The sequence below is a fragment of the Ovis aries genome, chromosome 15 (assembly GCF_016772045.2).
Source record: "Ovis aries strain OAR_USU_Benz2616 breed Rambouillet chromosome 15, ARS-UI_Ramb_v3.0, whole genome shotgun sequence".
NCBI lineage: Eukaryota > Metazoa > Chordata > Mammalia > Artiodactyla > Bovidae > Ovis > Ovis aries.
Window position 1 is genome coordinate 50,314,880 of NC_056068.1, and position 19,268 is coordinate 50,334,147.

Sequence of the window (19,268 nt, forward strand, 5' to 3'; positions counted from 1 at the left end):
ATTCTTTACCACTGAGCCACCTGGGAAGCCCAAGATCCCACATGCCACAACTAAGACCTGACACAGCCATAAATAAATACACAGTAAAGAAATAAAGGACTGTTATCCAAAATACAGTCCATGGGGTTGCAAAGAGTTGGACACGACTGAGCGACTTCACTGTATCACTATATATCACTATCCAAAATACACAAAGAGCACTTTCAACTCAGTAATAAGAAAACCTGTTTAAAAAGTAGGCTAGAGACTTTAACATACTGACCACCAAAGAAGATATATAGATAGAAAATAAGTGTATGAAAGATGTCCCACCTCATGTAGTCAGTGAAATTCAAATTAAAACAGCAGTGAGATACCACTACACACCTATTAGAATAATCAGAATCTGAGACACTGACACCACCAAATACTGGGAGGATGTGGAGCAACAGGAACTGTCATTCCTTTCTGGTGGGAATGCAAGATAATATCTTCCATCAAACTTTGGAAGACAGTTTGGCGGTTTCTTGCAAAACTAAACTTACTATTACCATACCATATTCAGAAGTTGTGCTCCTTAATATATCCCCAAAGCAGCTGAAAATGTATGTCCATACAGAAACCTGTACACAGATCTTTGTAGCAGCTTAATAATCGCTAAAATTTGGAAGCAACCAAGATGTCTTTTCCTTCCCAGGTGGCCCAGTGGTAAAGAATCTGCCTGACAGTGCAGGAGACAAAGAGACACATGTTCAATCCCTACATTAGGAAGATCCCCTGGAGTAGGAAATGGCAATCCATTCCAGTATTCTTGCCTGGAAAATTCAATGGACCAGAGGAGCATGGCAAGCTGTAGTTCCGGGGGTTGCAGAGTCTGGCATGACTGAGTGACTAAGCACACCCAGAGTGTCTTAGTAGGTGAATGGATAAATAAATAAGCTGTGGTACTTCTAGACAGTGGAATTTTATTCAGTATTAGAACAGAAATGAGCTATTAAACCATGCAGATACATGGAGGAATATTAAATGCATGTTACTAAGTGAAAGAAGCCAATGTGCAAAGGCTGTGTACTACATGATTTCAACTATATGGAAAAGGTGATACTATGGAGACTGTAAAAAGAGCAGTGGTGGCCAGGGATTAGGGAGGATGGAGGGATGAATAAGAGGAGCACAGAAAATTTTTAAGTCAGTAAGACTACTCTGTATGATACTCTGTTTATGGATATGTGTCCATAAGAATGTTGTTTGTCCTAATCCATAGAGTGTACATCAGTAGTGAACTCTGAGGTGAACTATGGACTTTGGGTGATGATATGTCAATGTAGGTTCCTTAGTTGGCACAAAGGTACTTCTCTGATGAGAGATGTTGATGAGGGAGGCTATGCATATTGAGGACCAGGGAGCATATGGAAAATTCTGCTTTCCACTCCGTTTTCTTGTGAACCTAAAAGTGAAGTCGCTCAGTTGTGTCTGACTCTGCGACCCCATGGACCGTAGCCTACCAGACTCCTCCATCCATGGGATTTTCCAGGCAGGAATACTGGAGTAGGTTGCCATTTCCTTCTCCAGGAGACCTTCCTGACCCGATTGAACCTGGGTCTCCTGCACTGTGGGCAGACGCTTTTCTGTCTGAGCCACCAGGAAAGTTTGTGAACCTGAAACTGCTGGGAAAAGTCTATTTTTAAGAAGTGGACGAAGGATCTGGATAAATTTTTCTCCAAAGAAGATATGTGAATGTCTGATAGTCATACAAAAAGGTGCTCAACATCGTTATACATCAGAGGAATGCAAAATCAAAATCACATTAATCTGCCATTTCAAACCCAGTGCGATGCTTCTTACCAAAAAGATAATACCCAGTGTTGTCAACGATGTGGAGGAATTGGGACTCTCATGCACTGCTGGTGGGCATGTGAAATGGTCCAACCGCTGTGGAAAACAAGGTGGCAGTTCTTCCAGAGGTTAGGCATAGAGTTACCGAATAACCAGACCATTCCACTACTAGATATATGCTCAGGCGAAATGAGGTCACGTCTGTACGAAAACTCGTAAGTGAATGTTCATAACAGCATTATTTATAATAACACAAAGCTGCAAACAGTGCAGATGCCCATCAGCTGATGAATAGGCAAAGAAGATATTGTATATCCATATAATATAGTATTATTTGGCAGTGGAAAGGAATGACTATAGTACCTGCAGCAACACTGAAAATATGCTCAGTGAAAGAAGCCATTCTCTAAAGACCACAAATTGTCAAATCTCATTCATATGAAACATCTAGAATAGGCAAATGTGTAGATAGAGATCGAAATTAGTGGTTTCTTGGGCTGAGGGATGTTGCAGAGTGATGGCTGACTGGTACATGGTTTCATTTTGAGAGTGGTAAAAACTGTTCTAAATTTAAATAGCAGTGATGGTAGCACAACTCTGCATATACTAAAAACATTGAATAGCACATTTTAAATGGGTGAATTTTATGCTGTGTGAATTAGATCTCAGAAAAGCAGTTAACAAAAGCAGATCAGGTGTGTGGAGGTGTGTGACTATAGGACAGACTGACTGTGAGTGCTGAAATGCGATAGGAGTGTGTTCATGTGCATGTGAATTACCTGGGTATCTTATGAAATGCAGCTTCTGATGCAGGAGGTCTGGGATGGATTCTGAAGCCTCTGTTTTTAAGCTCTCAGGGTTCTGATGCTTCTGGACTGTGGATCATGCTCAAAGCAGTAGAGGATTTTTTTTTTTTTTTTTTCCCTTCAGTAAGTGGGGTCAGTCTAATGGGCCTTTCTGGATCCAGGAGGATTTGGCTAGCATTTTGCAGGAAGGCAGAATGTGGTTTGGTGGAAGAGAAAGGCTGAAGGGACAAACTAATCAGTCTGTGTAGACTCAAGAGACCCCAGAGTATCAGTATTTGTAGGGGACAGAGGCCTGCTTGTGGGATTACACTGGTGGATCCATCTGTGTTTTGCACCTGAGAAAATATATCAGTCAACCGCAGATCATTTTCCATTTTTGTGAAATTTTATCTTGCCCTCTGCCTGACATTTTTGGTTTAACTTCTTTCAAATCTGGACTTTGGTAGATTTACGTGACTAGAAGCTTTGTGAAATCCTAGGAGAGGAGTGATTGGTTGTCAAAAAGACATTCTGTGTATGAGTCTTAGGAGTGGAATATAGGCCTATCAATCCTGCCCTGAGAGCCTGCATAATTAGCTACCTGAGCCTGGACAGGGGACCTGAACGACTTACTGCTTGGCCCCAGATGAATAAACTCATTAGTGAGGGAGAAAATACAGATCTATTTCTAGGGTACAGCTTACTTAGAGAATAGCTTATAGCTCTCCTTGTTTTTCCACTTGAGCTAGATGACTGGTTTGGATCTAATTTTTAAAAGCTTTTGGTTCAGGATGGAAATATTAAAGCCACATCATTTCTTGACTCTTAGCATTACCCCACTCCAGTACTCGTGCTACTCCATGAAATGCTAAATGGCCTTCTAAGGACCAGGTCTAGTCTCAGTGTAAGAGCTTGCCCTTCTGAGCTTTCCCTGAGGCTCTGAAAGCATCACTTCCCTGTGCTTCACCAACATTCAGTTCCCTGGCCTCTCCAAGTATTTTGTAAAATACACTCAGGAGATTCAGGTTCGAACCCTAGGTTGGGAAGATTCCCTGGAGGAGGGCATGGCAACAACCCACTTCTGTATTCTTGCCTGGAAAATTCCGTGGACAGAGGACTGTGATGGGCTAGTCCATGGGGTTGCAACGAGTTGGACATGACTTAGCAACTGAGCACGTACGCTCCTAGGAGGAAAGGCAGTGAAATCACTTGCAATATAATACTAGTATATCCTCACAGCCCCACAATGAAGTCAGAAGACAATTTCTATTTTCCAGTGAGAAAGAAACTTTAAGGCACAAACAGTAGCACGCTTGGGCACTATCTCACAGAGAGGTGCCCCATGCCTGGCCCAGTTCTCTGGATCTTCCTTGTTTTCCATTCAACAGACTTGTCTTGCTTTTTTGAACATGTAGTTGTGTTGTGTTGTTTTGACATGCAGTTTTTTTAAGCGTGATTTTCTAGGTGCCTCCAGAAAATGAATACTTATTTCCCAGATGCTCATTAGGTATTTTTCAAGTGTTTGTTTACATCCTCATTTAAGCATCTCCAGGTAGGATGCTGGTTTGTCAGCATACTTACGTATTACCCTATTGGAAAGAATTCTGTCCAATTCCATAAGTACTCATTGAGTGTTTAGTATATGCACAGCTCTGCTATTCTTGAAAGACACTAAAGCAGTGTATTCTCCTTAGCTCTGTGAGATTCTCTAGGATGGGAGCAAGATAAACATAAGCAGGACTTGGACTAGGGTGACACGTGCAACGTGCAGGGCACAGACATGAAGGAGGCACTCACTGCTAAGGTCATGCAGGTGCAGGGTCAGTACCTGAAAATGTGTGCCTCTGTAAATTTTGAGTCCTCCATGCCTTGCTTATATCACCCTGGCCCTGGCCCTGGATTTAAGCAGCAGTTAAATTGCTTGGAAAGCATATCTAAGATAATGTAAGACTGTGGTTCTGAATTGTCTGCTCAGGTACCACCCAGCTGGGCCTTTCCATTTCCTGCATCTACTTGTCCTCTCTTGGAGAGGACCTCTGTCCTTCCAGGGAGATGAAGGACTGAGTCAGGTCACTTGAATGAATTTCGTGAGACAGTGCAAAGTAGGACAAAGAGGTGGTTGATTTCATTACCTTGGTTGGCTGGGGAAAGCCTTGGGATATTGTTTCTTCCCTCCTCTCTCTCTTCTCTTCTCCCTTCCCTTCTGTCCCTCCCCTCTTTCTTTTTCTCCCTTTCCTTCCTTCCCTAGATGGGGTATGTAGAAACCGGAAACCCCTCCCTAAGCAATGGTGAACATTCCCAGTGCGCACACATAAAAGATGCATGGTAAATAGGTATCAGTTTACTTAGTAGTAGAGTGGTGTTCTGCCCATTTTACTTCAAACATTCCACTTAAGGTACTTTTCTGAAGTTATTAGAGGAACAGTGGGAAACTGGGTCTTGAACTTCATAAGTACTAAAGGAATATTTGTTGATTGATTCCTTTGAGTGTTTATGAGGGCTTTTCTTCTCTACATCAAAAAGCATTTTCAGCTCAGTTCATTGTAAGAATGTATTGAGTGACTTATGTCCTGAGGTTTGGGTATTCTTCCATATTGCTACAAGGAAGTAGAAGACTCAAGCTCTGAACTTAAAGAATTTAGTATTATACTGTTGTTGTCCATTTGCTCCGTTGTGTCTGACTCTTTGTGACCCCATGGACTGCAGCACGCCGCTTCCCTGTCCTTCACCATCTCCTAGAGTTTGTTCAAACTCCTATCCGTTGAGTCAGTGATGCAGTCCCACCACTGCTGTAATTCTAGAGCAGTGGTTTTCACCTGGGGGCAATTTTTCATCCCCCAAGGGACATTTGATAATATCTGTAGACTTTTTTGGTTGTTGTATCTGTGACGATGTTACTCGCATCTAGTGGGTAGAGGCCAGGGATGCTGCTATATATTATGCAATCTACAGAATCCCCCCTTCCCAAACAACCCAGAGAATTAGCCAGTCCCAGATTATCACTAGTGTCCAGGTTTAAGAAATCCTGCTATAAAAGGATAAGACTAACAAATAAAACTGGAGCTTTGTGGTTGGAAGGTCATACCACTAGCTGATAGCAGAGCAGGGACTGATGCTTAGTCTAATGAGGCCAATTAGAGTCAAATGGTATTACATGACAGAGTATTTTATCTAGCTTCATATCCCACAAATCCTGATTTATACTTTTAGCTCTAGCAAATGTGTGATCCCTGTATGTTGGGCAGGAACAGTTCTAAGACAGTAATGGATGTTTATGGTGGTGTCTTTCTACAGGTGGATATGTCAGAACTCTCTCCAGAGGAGCAATGGAAGTAAGTGTGACAGAACGGGCCCCTCATGGTGGGAACCATAGATTAATCCTACTGATAGAGTTGTACACCTACCCTTTTTGCTCCCTTGCCTATGGGAGACAGTGACCTGTGACAAGGAGGACAAGTCATTTGAGATCTTTCCCAGTATTTGAGTCACTCCTGGGTAGCTCCCTCAATCTTTGGGAGTAAATAGATAATTGTACCAAACCATCCATCTGGGTTTGAATACTACTTCAGCTGTTTCCTAGTGATGTGATCTTGGGCAGGTTTACTTCATACTATCTTAGTTTCTGCAATTTTTAAAATCAGGAAAACTACATTACCCATAATAGAGTTGAAGATTAATAATTGTGAAATTCTTAGAACACTGCCTGGCATGTGGTAAGCTTCCAGTAAATGTTACCTGTTTTGAGGATGGTTATCATCATTAGCATCATCATTATCTGGGAACCAGGGCAGAGAGCTCTGTTTGAGAAAATGGGAAGTGTATTTTCTGATCTCACATCTGCTACTAACTTGCTTTGTAACCAGAGTGAGTCAACAAATATCTTATTGTCATATTTCTCCTCAGTAAATGAGTTTCAGCTTCACAAGGTAGCTGACCAATGAGCTGAAATCAACCCAGTGAAGTTTTAATAGTGAGAAAAAAGCACTTCATTTAGAGGAAAACTATTGATGATAAAAATATAGAATGGCAAAGATAGTGACTCATATGACAAGATTTTAGGTAACTTTAAGTGTAATACACACCAGTTGTATACCTGAGCTACGAAAATATTCCACATTTTGGAAGGTGTTCATTGAAAGTATTCTATCTGCCTTAAGGGAAGTAACAGTACTACTGTGTTCTGTTTTGCTGAGTCCACACTGACTGTATTGTAAATACTGCATATTAAAAGATCTTTAGCTAAATACATCTAGAAGGCATTCAAAATTAATGGTCTTCACATTATGTTATATGCATCATGTTTAAAAGATCTAGAACTGTTGGCCTAAAAGGGCCCAGGAAAATGGTGGTAGGAACAGGATTTTTTTATGTATTTATATTTGGTTGTGCTGGGTCTTCATTGCAGCAAGCAGGAGCTACTCTCTAGTTGTAGTGGGTGGGCTTCTCACTGCAGTGGCTTCACTTGTTGCGAAACATGGCTCTAGGCCATGGACTTCGTAGTTGCAGCTCCAGGACTCTAGAGTGCAGGCTTAGTAGTTGTGGTAGACAGGCTTAGTTGCTTCGTGGCATCAGGATCTTCCCAGATCAGAGACTGAACCTGTGTCTCCTGCATTGGCAGGTGGATTCTTTACCACTGAGCCACCAGGGAAGCCTGGTTTTGTTTTGTTTTTAAATACTATTATGATAAATATTTGAAGGGCAGCATTGGGAAAGAGAGAGTGGATATGTTCCAGAGCATAGGGTTAGGTCTGAAGGATTGATGCTGTAGTAAGATAGATTTTATCTCATTATCAGAAACATCATTAAAATAATTGTGGTATATTGGGACTTCCCTGGTAGTCCATTGACTAAGGCTCCGTGCCCCCAATGTGGGGGACCTCAGTTCAATCCCTGATCAGGGAACTAGTTCCCACATGCCACAACTAAGATCTGGGGCAGGTAAATAAATACTAAAAAAAAAAAAAAAAATCATGGTATATTGTGAGATACTGAGCTTCCTGCTTCTTAAAGCATTAGAATTTTATTCCTTCATAGGCACACTACTAAGAATGTATCAGACACTGCTGGTTCTGAATAGGTTACTTTAAGAGGCATATATTCTCAGCCAGTGGAGGTATTCAAACACAGGATTGCAAACTTGAGCTAGATGACTTCTATTTTTTCCTCAATCCTTTCTTTGATTTCTTGTACACATTCAATCAGTTATATACTGTCTGAGAACAGGAAACTTACCTTTTATTGTCTTTATAGCTCCCCACAGTCCTTAGGTTTTTAAATATCCATTGACCTTTTAGTTTGGGCAACAAATAAACAATCCTATGAGGGAGGCAGAAAAGATACAGACTGCTTTTGATAGATGAAGAAATTGTGGTGAAGAGATGTACATTTTCTTGGCTAAGACCACATAGGTGTTTCTGAACCTAAGTTTCTGACTCCTCCCCGTATTAATATATTTTGTCAGATTCTCCCACCTAGGATAAAAATTTATGTAAATGAACCCTTAGGTACTGTGGCTGCCTGGCTGGCTGACATTTGGCTGCCTACTAAATCTTCCAACTTAACATTTTATTATATGATGAAAAATCTCATATACAGGAAAGTTGAAAGAATTGTACACTGAACACCTTGTACCTACCACCTAGAATCTACAGCCAACTTTTTACTGTATTTCTTTATGATTTATCTGTCTATAATACATCCCGCTGGTTCTTCTTGTTTAGTCTCTCATTGCCCTTGGGGAATTCCATGAAGATACATACCATTTATTTTGTCCTTTCCCGTTCTCCCTGATACCCTTGGGTATGGAGAACTTGCTGGAGATGGAAATGGCAACCCACTCCAGTGTCCTTGCTAGGAGAATCCTATGGACAGAGAAGCCTGGCAGGCTACAGTCCACAAAGAGTTGGACACAACAGAGCGACTAAACCCCTACCGTCACCACCACCAAGAATTGTACCAAAGCTTCTGACCACAGGTTATATTTGTATTCAGTTTTCTAATTCCTTTATTCCTCTCCCTTAGCTGACTCTGACCCAGAATGGTAGGATTGACTTTTCTATTCTCAGAGGAAGCGTTTTGCCTGTATTGGCCAAGGGAGTCACTTTCTGCCAATCCTCAAGACAAGAGAATGCCAGCCTTGGATTAAATAGGAGTTTCTAGCTTTTCTCTCCTGAGCCCTTGAAGAGACTATTTACCTCTGGATACTGATAGTGAAGTCACTGTTGGAGTGGTACAAAGCTGAAGCAGTTCACATTTTTCAGGCTTTAGTCTTAAGGATCTCTGATCCTGACAGAGAGGGTAGGACAAATAAAGCAAGACTTTAACCCTGAAATTAGCACACATTTGCAACATTATTCCTTTATTGGTGTCATAAATATCATTGAATAAGAGTATGAGCCTTTATGGCTGTGACCTTCTCTCTGGGTTACTTTTCTCCTTCCAGTGACAGGTTGAAATAGGACCAAAATGGAAAGGAATCCACTGTTCCTACCATTTGGGGTAGGGAGCAGGCCACCAACCTTTAACCCCATACCTAACCTTGGTGAATGGAGTCCCTAGAACCCCTGTTCTGTCTCAGAATTCCTGTCTTCTAAGGCATGTGTCTTTCTAGCACCTAATTTGTACAGTTTAAGAGTATGTTCTGGACTTCCTTCATGGTCCAGTGGTTAGGAATCTGGCTGCCAATGCCAGGAGACGCAGGTTTGATCCCTGGTCTGAGAAGATTCCTCATGCCTTGGAATAACTAAGCCTGTGTGCCACAGCTACTGAAGCCTGCACACTGCAACTGGAGAGTAGCCCCACTCACCACAACTAAGGAAAGCCCGCATGCAGCAACAAAGACCATGTGCAGCCAAAAATAAAAAAATTTATTACTTTTTAAAACAGTGTGTTCTGAGCTATAGACCAGTGGGTATCCCTGGAAAGCACTGCCCCTTTATCACCATACCATCTCTGACCTAGCTCACTGCATCTGTTTGGCTTTCAGGATCGAGCACGCACGCATGCATGCCAAGCATCGCGGCCACGAAGCCATGCATGCTGAAATGGTCCTCATCCTTATTGCTACTTTGGTGGTGGCCCAGCTGCTCCTGGTGCAGTGGAAACAGAGACATCCCCGCTCCTACAATGTAAGCCACTTTGCTCATTTCTTTGGTTGCCAGTCATCAAGAGACTCTTCTTAAGTATTCGAGAGTCCAGCCTAACCCAGGTCTCATGTAGGCAAGGAATCAATAATAATAATAAACTGTGTGTGAATAGTGTGTAGTGAATGTGCCTTTAAGGGACAAGTGATTCAGATGGTGAAAACTGGGCTAGAACCTGAACCTGCTTTCTTGGCCAGAAAAGATAGGTCCTTCCTTTTAACATTGTGGGATAAATTCATGAAGGAACTGTTCATCAGGAGCTATTCAAATAGATTAGAAAGACCAGGCCTCCAGTGAATCTTTAGATTAATATTTTAAAAAGGCACTGACAGTGGGGAGGCAATGTAGCAGGTGATGAGAAGGCAGGGTCAGAGTTAGAGAGACCTATAAAGGTACTAATAGAGGAAATGAGGAACAAAAAAACATACAAAATCTATAGCTAAATGGCAGAAATAAATCCTTGCTTATTAGTAATTACTTTAAATGTAAGTGAATTAAATTCTCCTTTAAAAAGACTGATTGTCAGATTTTTTTAAGATAACACATTATCCATCCATATACTGTCTGTAAGATACTCTAGATACAAAGAAACGAGATAAAAGTAAAAGGATGGAATAAGATATTTCATGCAAATGATAACCGAGAAAAAGCTGGTGACTCTTGAATATCAGACAAAATAGAATTTTAAATCAAAAAAGGTACACGAGATAAAAAAGGACATTGTTGTTCAGTCACTAAATCATGTCCGACTCTTTGTGATTCCATGGACTGCAGCATGTACCAGACTTCCCTGTCCTTCACTGTCTGCTGGAGTTTGTTCAGATTCATGTCCATTGAGTTGGTGATGCTATCTAAACAATTTTATCCTCTGCTGCCCCCTTCTTTTGCCTTCAGTCTTTCGTAGCATCAGGGTCTTTTCCAGTGAGTCAGCTCTTTGCATCAGGTGGCCAAAGTATTGGAGCTTCAGTTTCAGCATCAGTCCTTCCAATGAATATTGAGGGTTAATTTCCTTTAGGATTGACTGGTTTGATCTCCTTGCTGTACAAGGGACTCTCAAGAGTCTTCTCCAGAACCACAGTTCAAAGACATCAATTCTTTGGCACTTAGCTTTTTTATGATCCAACTCTCATGTCCATGCATGACTACTGGAAAAACCATAGCTTTGAGACTATACAGACCTTTGCTGGCAAAGCGATGTCTCTGCTTTTTAATACACTGTCTAGGTTTGTCATAGCTTTCCTTCCAAGGAACAAGCATCTTTTAATTTCATGGCTGCGGTCACCATCCACAGTGATCTTGGAGCCCAAGAAAATAAAATCTGTTACTGCTTCCAGTTTTTCCCATCTATTTGCTATGATTACATATTGATAAAAGGTTCACTGCAGCCAGAAGATACAACAATTATAAACATATATGCAGCCTGACAAAGGAGTTCCCAGATCCATGAAGCAAGAATTAACAGAATTGAAGAGAGAAACAGATGGTTCTGTAGTAATAGTTGTAGAGCTCAGTACCCCACTTCCATAATGGATAGAATAACCAGATAGAAGACTAACAGATAACAGAGGACTTGAACAATATTATAAACCAATTAGACCTAATAGACATACACAGCACACTGTACCCAACAACAGCAGAATACTTGTTCTTCTTAAGTGCACATAGCCCATTCTCCAGGATAGACCATATGTTAGGCCACAAAGTAAACCTCAGTAAATTAAAAAACATTGAAATCACAAATGCAGCTACTCTGGACGAGGACATGGCAGGTAGTACACTGAATTCTTATAACTATTATTGTAGAAGTATTTAACCTTTTCAAGTATAACAACCCTTCTTTAACATAAAAAACTGGGCAAGCATCCACATGATGATAATTATACTTTGAAAGAATATGTAAATACATATATTAGTAATCAGTTCAGTTCAGTCACTCAGTTGTGTCCGACTCTTTGCAACCCCATGGACTGCAGCATACCAGGCCTCCCTGTCCTTCACCAGCTCCCGGAGTTTACTCAAACTCATGTCCATTGAGTTGGTGATGTCATCCAACCATCTCATCCTCTGTCATCCCCTTCTCCTCCAGTTCCACTGTTTCTCCATTTGCCATGAAGAGATGGGGCCAGATACCACGATCTTAGTTTTCTGAATGTTGAGCTTTAAGCCAACTTCTTCACTCTCCTCTTACTTTCATCAAGAGGCTCTTTAGTTCTTCTTTGTTTTCTGCCATAAGGGTGGTGTCATCTGCATAACTAAGGTTATTGATATTTCTCCTTGCAATCTTGATTCCAGCTTGTGCTTGATCCAGCCCAGCATTTCTCATGATGTACTCTGCATCTAAGTTGAATAAGCAGGGTGATGATTATTTATGTCAAGGAGCCTTGACGTACTCCTTTCCCTATTTGGAACCAGTCTGTTGTTCCATGTCTAGTTCTAACTGTTGCTTCCTGACCTGTGTACAGATTTCTCAAGAGGCAGATCAGGTGGTCTGGTATTCCCATCTCTTTCAGGTAATAGCAATTACTAATTCAGTAAATGTCAGTAATAGCTAACATTTATTGAATTCTTACTATGCCAGCCACTGTTCTAAGCATTATATATATATACCCCATTTAATCCTCACTATAATCCAATGAATACTGTTGCCTCCAATTACAGATAAGGAACTGAGACAGAATGGCTAAGTGACCTGCTCTAGTGGTAAAACCATTATTTGAACCCAGACAGTTTTACTCCAGAGCTTTTAGTTTTAAACCCCAAATAATTCTTTTTCTCTAGTATGTGCTTTTTCAGACCTCTTATAATGTGGCCAGAGATGTCCAGGGGTCTGTAACCCACAGAATGGGAACTGCTAAACTATCTTTTAACCCTCCTAATAACCCTTGAGGTAAGTGCTGTGAACAAACTGAGGTCCAGAGAGTTCAGGCATGCAGGAGAAACTGATTGATAAAGACATGATTTGAATCCAGATCTTCTGTTTCACGTTTCATAGTTTTGACTGTGCTTCTGGAAAGGATTTTCTATTGGGGGAACCAAAGGATAATCTAAAGCATAGGAGGAAGAGAGACTAATTTTGCCTTTGAGCTGGCACATGTTCCAGACATTACTGGCACATAGCCATCTCAGGTATTGTCATGTACCTCAAGTAGAGACGTCTGTATTTTCAGGTTATAGTGCGTGGAATGACCACGTGACACCAAGGCTTTTTGAACTAGGCACCATCCAACAGACAAAGCCGTCTGGGTGGAGCTTGATGTCTAGACCCTGTTAGGCTTCACCCTGCCATGTGAGATAAGTTACTTGTTTCTCCTTGTGTGCTTACAATACCTATTCTACAAAATGGGGATTATCAGGATAGTTTAATTGAACCTAGAAACTAAGAAAAATCTTAAGTCAAATGTCAAGTGAACCCACTTTGCATTTCTGTGCTTGTATTTAGAAATGATTATATAATGTTAGCTTATCTGCAGAGATTTTTGAAAATCTCTGAAGAATTGAAGATGCATATATATACTGCAGTGTCTTTTCGTATGTATTTTTTAAAAAAGCAATGACGTCCTTACTTAAAACAGTATCTTAAGAAAAAAACCTGATGGAGAAAATGAGAGGATGCTCTGCCTGGGCTGGTAACCCTCACCCCTCCGCTTTCTCAAGAACATATATAGGACTCATCAGAGTGTTAGAAAACCACTAATGTGCCATTCACTAGTTAATCCTTAATAGGAATGTGATTGTAAATTAATGAGGCCAGTTGTATAAGGAAATGCACAGTCATCTCATTACTTATTGCCATGCCCTGTAAACATTATGCTGAAGTGTGTTGGTGAGAGGACATGCTAGCATTATAGCATGTCTTGCACCGAGAAGCTTAAACTCTTATCTTTAGAAAATTGGAAGAGGAAATCTGTATGTCCTACTTTATGCTACTCTTATACAATAATTATCTATATTGGTTTTGTTAAAACTTTGATTAACTTGGATACAGTGAATATTTTTACTGCTTTAAAATACTAACTTTGGAAGAAGAAAAATTCCAAGATGTATGTACACAATGGCATCTCCTGTCCTTTTTTAAGCTTATCAGAAGTTGGAGCTGTTTGCCTTGCAACAGTAAATACGCTAAGTCAGACTGTCTGACTTGATTAGCCAACACTCCTGCTTCCTGGCTATCTGACTTTGTACTTCTCTGAGACTCAGTTCTTCTTGTCTTTAAATTGGGGTCATAATGTCTGTCTCATGTGTTGTAGAAATTATATAAGATCACATGGCAAAGTATTTTGTAAACTCCAAAGCTAATGTTAGGGACTTTTTTGCTCCTATTCTTAAGAGGAAAAAAAGCTCAAGGCATAAAAATATCTTCAGATACTGTTTTATGTGGAAATGGAATAGAATTTTATTTTTGTTAAGGACAATTTCACATAACAGAATTCACTATTTTACCTGTTTTAAAGTGTATAATTCAGTGTCCTTTAGCATATCCACATTGTTGTGCAACCACTGTCACTGTTTAGTTCTAGAACATTTTCGTTACCCCAAAAAGAAGCTCCATGCCCATTAAGCAATCACTTCCCATTTCCCCCCTGCCAGCACACCCTGGCAACCACTAAGCTGCTTTCTCTGTATTTGCCTATTCTAGATAGAAATGGAATCGTACAGTGTGTGGCCTTTTGTGCCTGACTTCTTTCACTTAACAGTGTTTGCAAAGTTCATTCACACTGCAGTGTCTACCAGTACTTTGTTCCTTCTATGGTTGTATAATATTCCATTGTGTGGATATACTGCATTTTGTTTATCCATTCATCAGTTGGTGGACACTTGAGTTGTTTCCACCTTTGGGCTGTTTTGAACAGTGTGGCTAAGAACATTCACTGTAAGTTTTTATTTGAACACCTATTTCCAGTTCTTGGATATATCCTAGAGTGGAATTGCTGAGTCATATATAACTTTATGTTTAACTTTTTGAGGAACTGCCAAATGGTTTTCTACAGCAGCTGTGCCATTTTACATTCTAACTCACATTCTATTGGGTTCCAGTTTTTCCAGGTTCTCACCGACACTTATTTTCCAATTTTTTTTTTTTTTGGTATTATAGCCACATTATTTTGCATAAAAGTGGGGTTTCATTGTGCTTTGATTTGTATTTCCCTAATGGTATTTATTTTGGGGGGGCTCCAAAATCACTGTAGATGGTGATTGCAGCCATGAAATTGAAAGACACTTACTCCTTGGAAGGAAAGTTATAACCAACCTAGATAGCATATTCAAAAGCAGAGACATTACTTTGCCAACAAAGGTCCATCTAGTCAAGGCTGTGGTTTTTCCAGTAGTCATGTATGGATGTGAGAGTTGGACTGTGAAGAAAGCTGAGCACCGAAGAATTGATGCTTTTGAACTGTGGTGTTGGAGAAGACTCTTGAGAGTCCCTTGGACTGCAAGGAGATCCAACCAGTCCATTCTAAAGGAGATCAGTCCTGGATGTTCTTTGGAAGGACTGATGCTGAAGCTGAAACTCCAGTACTTTGGCCACCTCATGCGAAGAGTTGACTCGTTGGAAAAGACTCTGATGCTGGGAGGGATTGGGGGCAGGAGGAGAAGGGGACGACAGAGGATGAGTTGGCTAGATGGCATCACTGGCTCAATGGATGTGAGTTTGAGTGAACTCCGGGAGTTGGTGATGGACAGGGAGGCCTGGCGTGCTGCAATTCATGGAGTCACAAAGAGTCAGACACGACTGACTGACTGAACTGAACTAAATGGTGTTGAGCATCTTTTGATGTTTTTACTGGCTGGCTGTATATGTTTCTAGGAGAAACATCTCTTCAAGTTCTTTGCCCATTTTTTAATTGGATTTTTGTCCTTTTTTTTTTTTTTTGACTGCACCATGTGGCTTACAGGATGTTAGTTCCCTGACTAACTGAGGCCATGGCAGTGAAAGCCAGGTTCTAACCACTGGAGCACCAGGGATTGTCCTTGGTTGTCTTTTTGTTCTTATTGAGTTATAGAAGTTCTTTATATAGTTTGGATACTACACCATCATTAGATATCTAATTCACAAGTATTTCTTCCCATTCTGCGGGTTCGGTTCAGTTCAGTCGCTCAGTCGTGTCCAACTCTTTGCAACCCCATGGTCCATAGCACGCCAAGCCTCCCTGTCCATCACTAACTCCTAGAGTATGCCCAGACTGAGTTGGTGATGCCATCCAGCCATCTCATCCTCTGTCATCCCCTTTTCCTCCTGCCTTCATTCTTTCCCATCATCAGAGTCTTTTCAAATGAGTCAGCTCTTCGCATTAGGTAGCCAAAGTATTGGAGTTTCAGCTTGAATGTCAGTCCTTCCAAAGAACACTCAGGACTGATCTCCTTTAGAATGGACTTGTTGGATCTCCTTGCAGTCCAAAGGACCCTCTGAAGAGTCTTCTCCAACACCACAGTTCAAAAGCATCAATTCTTAAGCACTCAACTTTCTTTATAGTCCATCTTTCACATCCATACATGACTACTGGAAAAACCACAGCTTTGACTAGACAGACCTTTGTTGGCAAAGCAATGTCTCTGCTTTTTAATATGCTGTCTAGGTTGGTCATAGCTTTTATTCCAAGGAACCAGCATCTTTTAATTTCATGGCTGCAGTCACCGTCTGCAGTGATTTTGGAGCTCCAAAATAAAGTCTGTCACTGTTTCCATTGTTTCCCCGTCTATTTGCCATGAACTGATGGGACCAGATGCCATGATCTACCCCATGAATGGTATGAAAATATCCAGTAAACCATGTTGTAAACTCACGGGCTGTCATTGAAGCTTTGTTGTTCCATTTATAGATCTCAGGCAGAGGAGATTTAGCATAATTCTTAGGGGCCCTAGGATTTTTGAAATGGTAAATGAACATTGTCTTCAACGTAAAGTCACCAGATGGGTTATCCTCTAAAGAAGAGAGTCAGTCAGTCTGTCCTTTGAAGCTTTGAAGCCAGGCATTTTCTCCCCCTCTCTCTGAAAGTCATAGATGGCATCTGTTTGAAAATCTGTCGTTTAGTGTAGCTACTTTCATTCATCATCTTAGTTAGATCTCCTGGATAACTTGCTGCCACTTCTCCATCAGCGTTTGCTGCTTCACCTTGCACTTTTATGTTGTGGAGATGGCTTCTTTCCTTAAACCTTATGAGCCAGCCACTGCTAACTTTAAACTTTCCTTCTGCAACTTCCCCACCTCTCAGCCTTCAGAGAGTTGATCTGGATTAGGCTCTGGCTTAGGGGAAAGGTGTGGCTGGCTTGATCTTTTATCCAACCACTGAAACTTTCTTTATGTCAACGGTAATATGGCTGTTTTGCTTTCTTATCATTCCTGTGTTCACTGGAGTAGCACTTTTAATTTCCTTCAAGAACTTTTCCTTTGCATTCACCACGTGGGTTAACTGGCACCAAGAGGCCTAACTTGTCTCAGCTTTTAACATGTCAGTGAGATTAAGCTTTCACTGAGCTTAGTCATTTCTAGCTTTTGGTTTAAAATGAGAGACGTGTGACTCTTCCTTTCACTTGAACACTCAAGGGTCATTGTAGGGTTATTAATTGGCTTAATTTCAATATTGTGTCTCAGGGAATAGGGAGACCCAGGGAGAGGCGGGGGCTTCCCTGGTGGCTCAAAGAATAAAGAATCTGCCTGCAATGCAGGAGACCTGGGTTTGATTCCTGGGTTGGAAAGATCCCCTGGAGAAGGAAATAACAACCCACTCCAGTATTCTTGCCTGGAGAATTCCATGGACAGAGGACCCTGGCAGGCTACAGTCCATGGGGTCGCAAAGAATTAGACACGACTGAGCGACTAACACTTTCACTTTTTCAAGGCGAGGGAGAGATGAGAAATGGGTGGTTAGTGGAGCACTCAGAACATAGACAGTGTTTGTTGATTGATTGTTATCGCATGTGAGCATAGTTTGTGGTGCTCCAAAACAGATACAGTAGTGACATCAAAGATCACTGATCACCATAACAAATATAATAATGATGAAATATTGTGAGAATTACCAAAATGTGACACAGAGACTCACATGAACTCAGTAAATGCTATTGGAAAAATGGCACCAATAGACTTGTTCAATGTGATGTTTATCTTAGTTACAGCAGTGATTCAGTAAACTTTTTACAGAAATAATTTGCATAGCTGGGCCAGCATTCTTACAGAATTAAAAATGGAATTTCTTGGTCAAGTGGAATTGCCATTTAATTATTAATAGATCTTGTCAAGTTGCCCTTCACAAAAGTTATAGCAGTTTACAATCCCACCAACAGAAGTTAAACAGTGCTGTTACCCAGTGTTAAAGAGAATATAGAGAATCCTCAGTATTTTTAATCTTTGTCAAATCTAATATGGTGAAAATATCTAATTTAAAAATCAGGTAGTTCTGTAATGTTTAGAAACCAACAATCCTCTGCCTATCTCTATTCATCCTTTATATATTATATATATTTATATATATATATAATATAATATAAATAATATAAATATATATATATATAATTTTACTTTTGAACATGTATTGACTTTCTGCCATGGAAAGTGGTGATTATCTTATACCACTATATCTATACCCATCACATACACACTTTTGCTCCTCCCAGTTTTTAGTAAATAAGTTTTCCCTATTTGCATTATTGTGACATGTAAATGTTATTCACAGCTGAACCATGTGGTATGTTCAGTCACATTTCTTTCCGTGCTTAGGATTATTTTAGAATGTTTCTTACTGATTTATAAGAGCTTTTTGTATATTAGGAATAAGCATTTTGACATATGTGTTGCAGTCTGTTTCCCCAGATTGCTCTGATTTTATTTTTAGGATTTGTACTTTATAGATTAGATTTTTGAACCGTCCTGTGGACTGAGGATTCTATTCCTTGCTGTTCTGTTTGGCTATCCCATCTTGTTAGTCCTTGTTTCTATCCTGGGACATCTAAAGTTCTCCCTGTCTAAAACAGATTTTAGGTACTTGCTATAGCTATGAGTTTACAGTTCAAACTGTGGTGATTAATAATGGTTAAAACTGATACAACATTGTAGAGCAACTATACTCCGAAAAATTAAAAAATTCTTTTGCTACTCAGATCTATGTAAAAAGTAAATGTTATTGTTATTTCAAAAAAACCCCAACATACACATATTAAACACATTAAAATGTCTGTGGAATAAAGAATGGGAATAAACAAGAATCAAAACAACTCCTTTGAGAATGTTGTGTAAAGGAGAAGCTCTCGGATTGTTGTTGAGTAGTAGAAACATGAGCTGTTTGAGGTTAGCTGTCAGAGCTTCACAGGGCATGCCAAGAAATGATAGAATTAATTGATAAGGCTCTGTTTCTCTTCAACTGAGTGAAATTTTCTATTCTTTACTAGTGCTGGTTGGTGGTCCAGCCTTCCATCAGGCACCCATGACCACTAAGTAGAAAAACACTAGCTCTGTTCGCCTAGACCGCGTTTCTCAGTAGGGAGCATATTAACATTTTGGCCAGATGATTCTTTATTTTTTTCGGGGGCT

The 19,268-nt window shown here is 40.4% G+C and overlaps 1 protein-coding gene across 5 annotated transcripts in view; it reads left to right on the forward strand.

Moving 5' to 3' along the window:
* RNF121 (ring finger protein 121) overlaps nucleotides 1–19,268 on the forward strand; it is an 85,532-nt gene that overhangs the window by 29,677 nt on the left and 36,587 nt on the right. For 4 of the 5 annotated variants that reach the window (XM_004016278.6, XM_027979467.3, XM_012095988.5 and 1 more), the window contains exons 2-3: nucleotides 5,895–5,932; nucleotides 9,586–9,727. In XM_004016278.6, the coding sequence (XP_004016327.1) occupies nucleotides 5,895–5,932; nucleotides 9,586–9,727 (180 nt within the window). The remainder of the gene's footprint in view (nucleotides 1–5,894; nucleotides 5,933–9,585; nucleotides 9,728–19,268) is intronic. The other variant, XM_060399420.1, reaches the window with a different exon arrangement.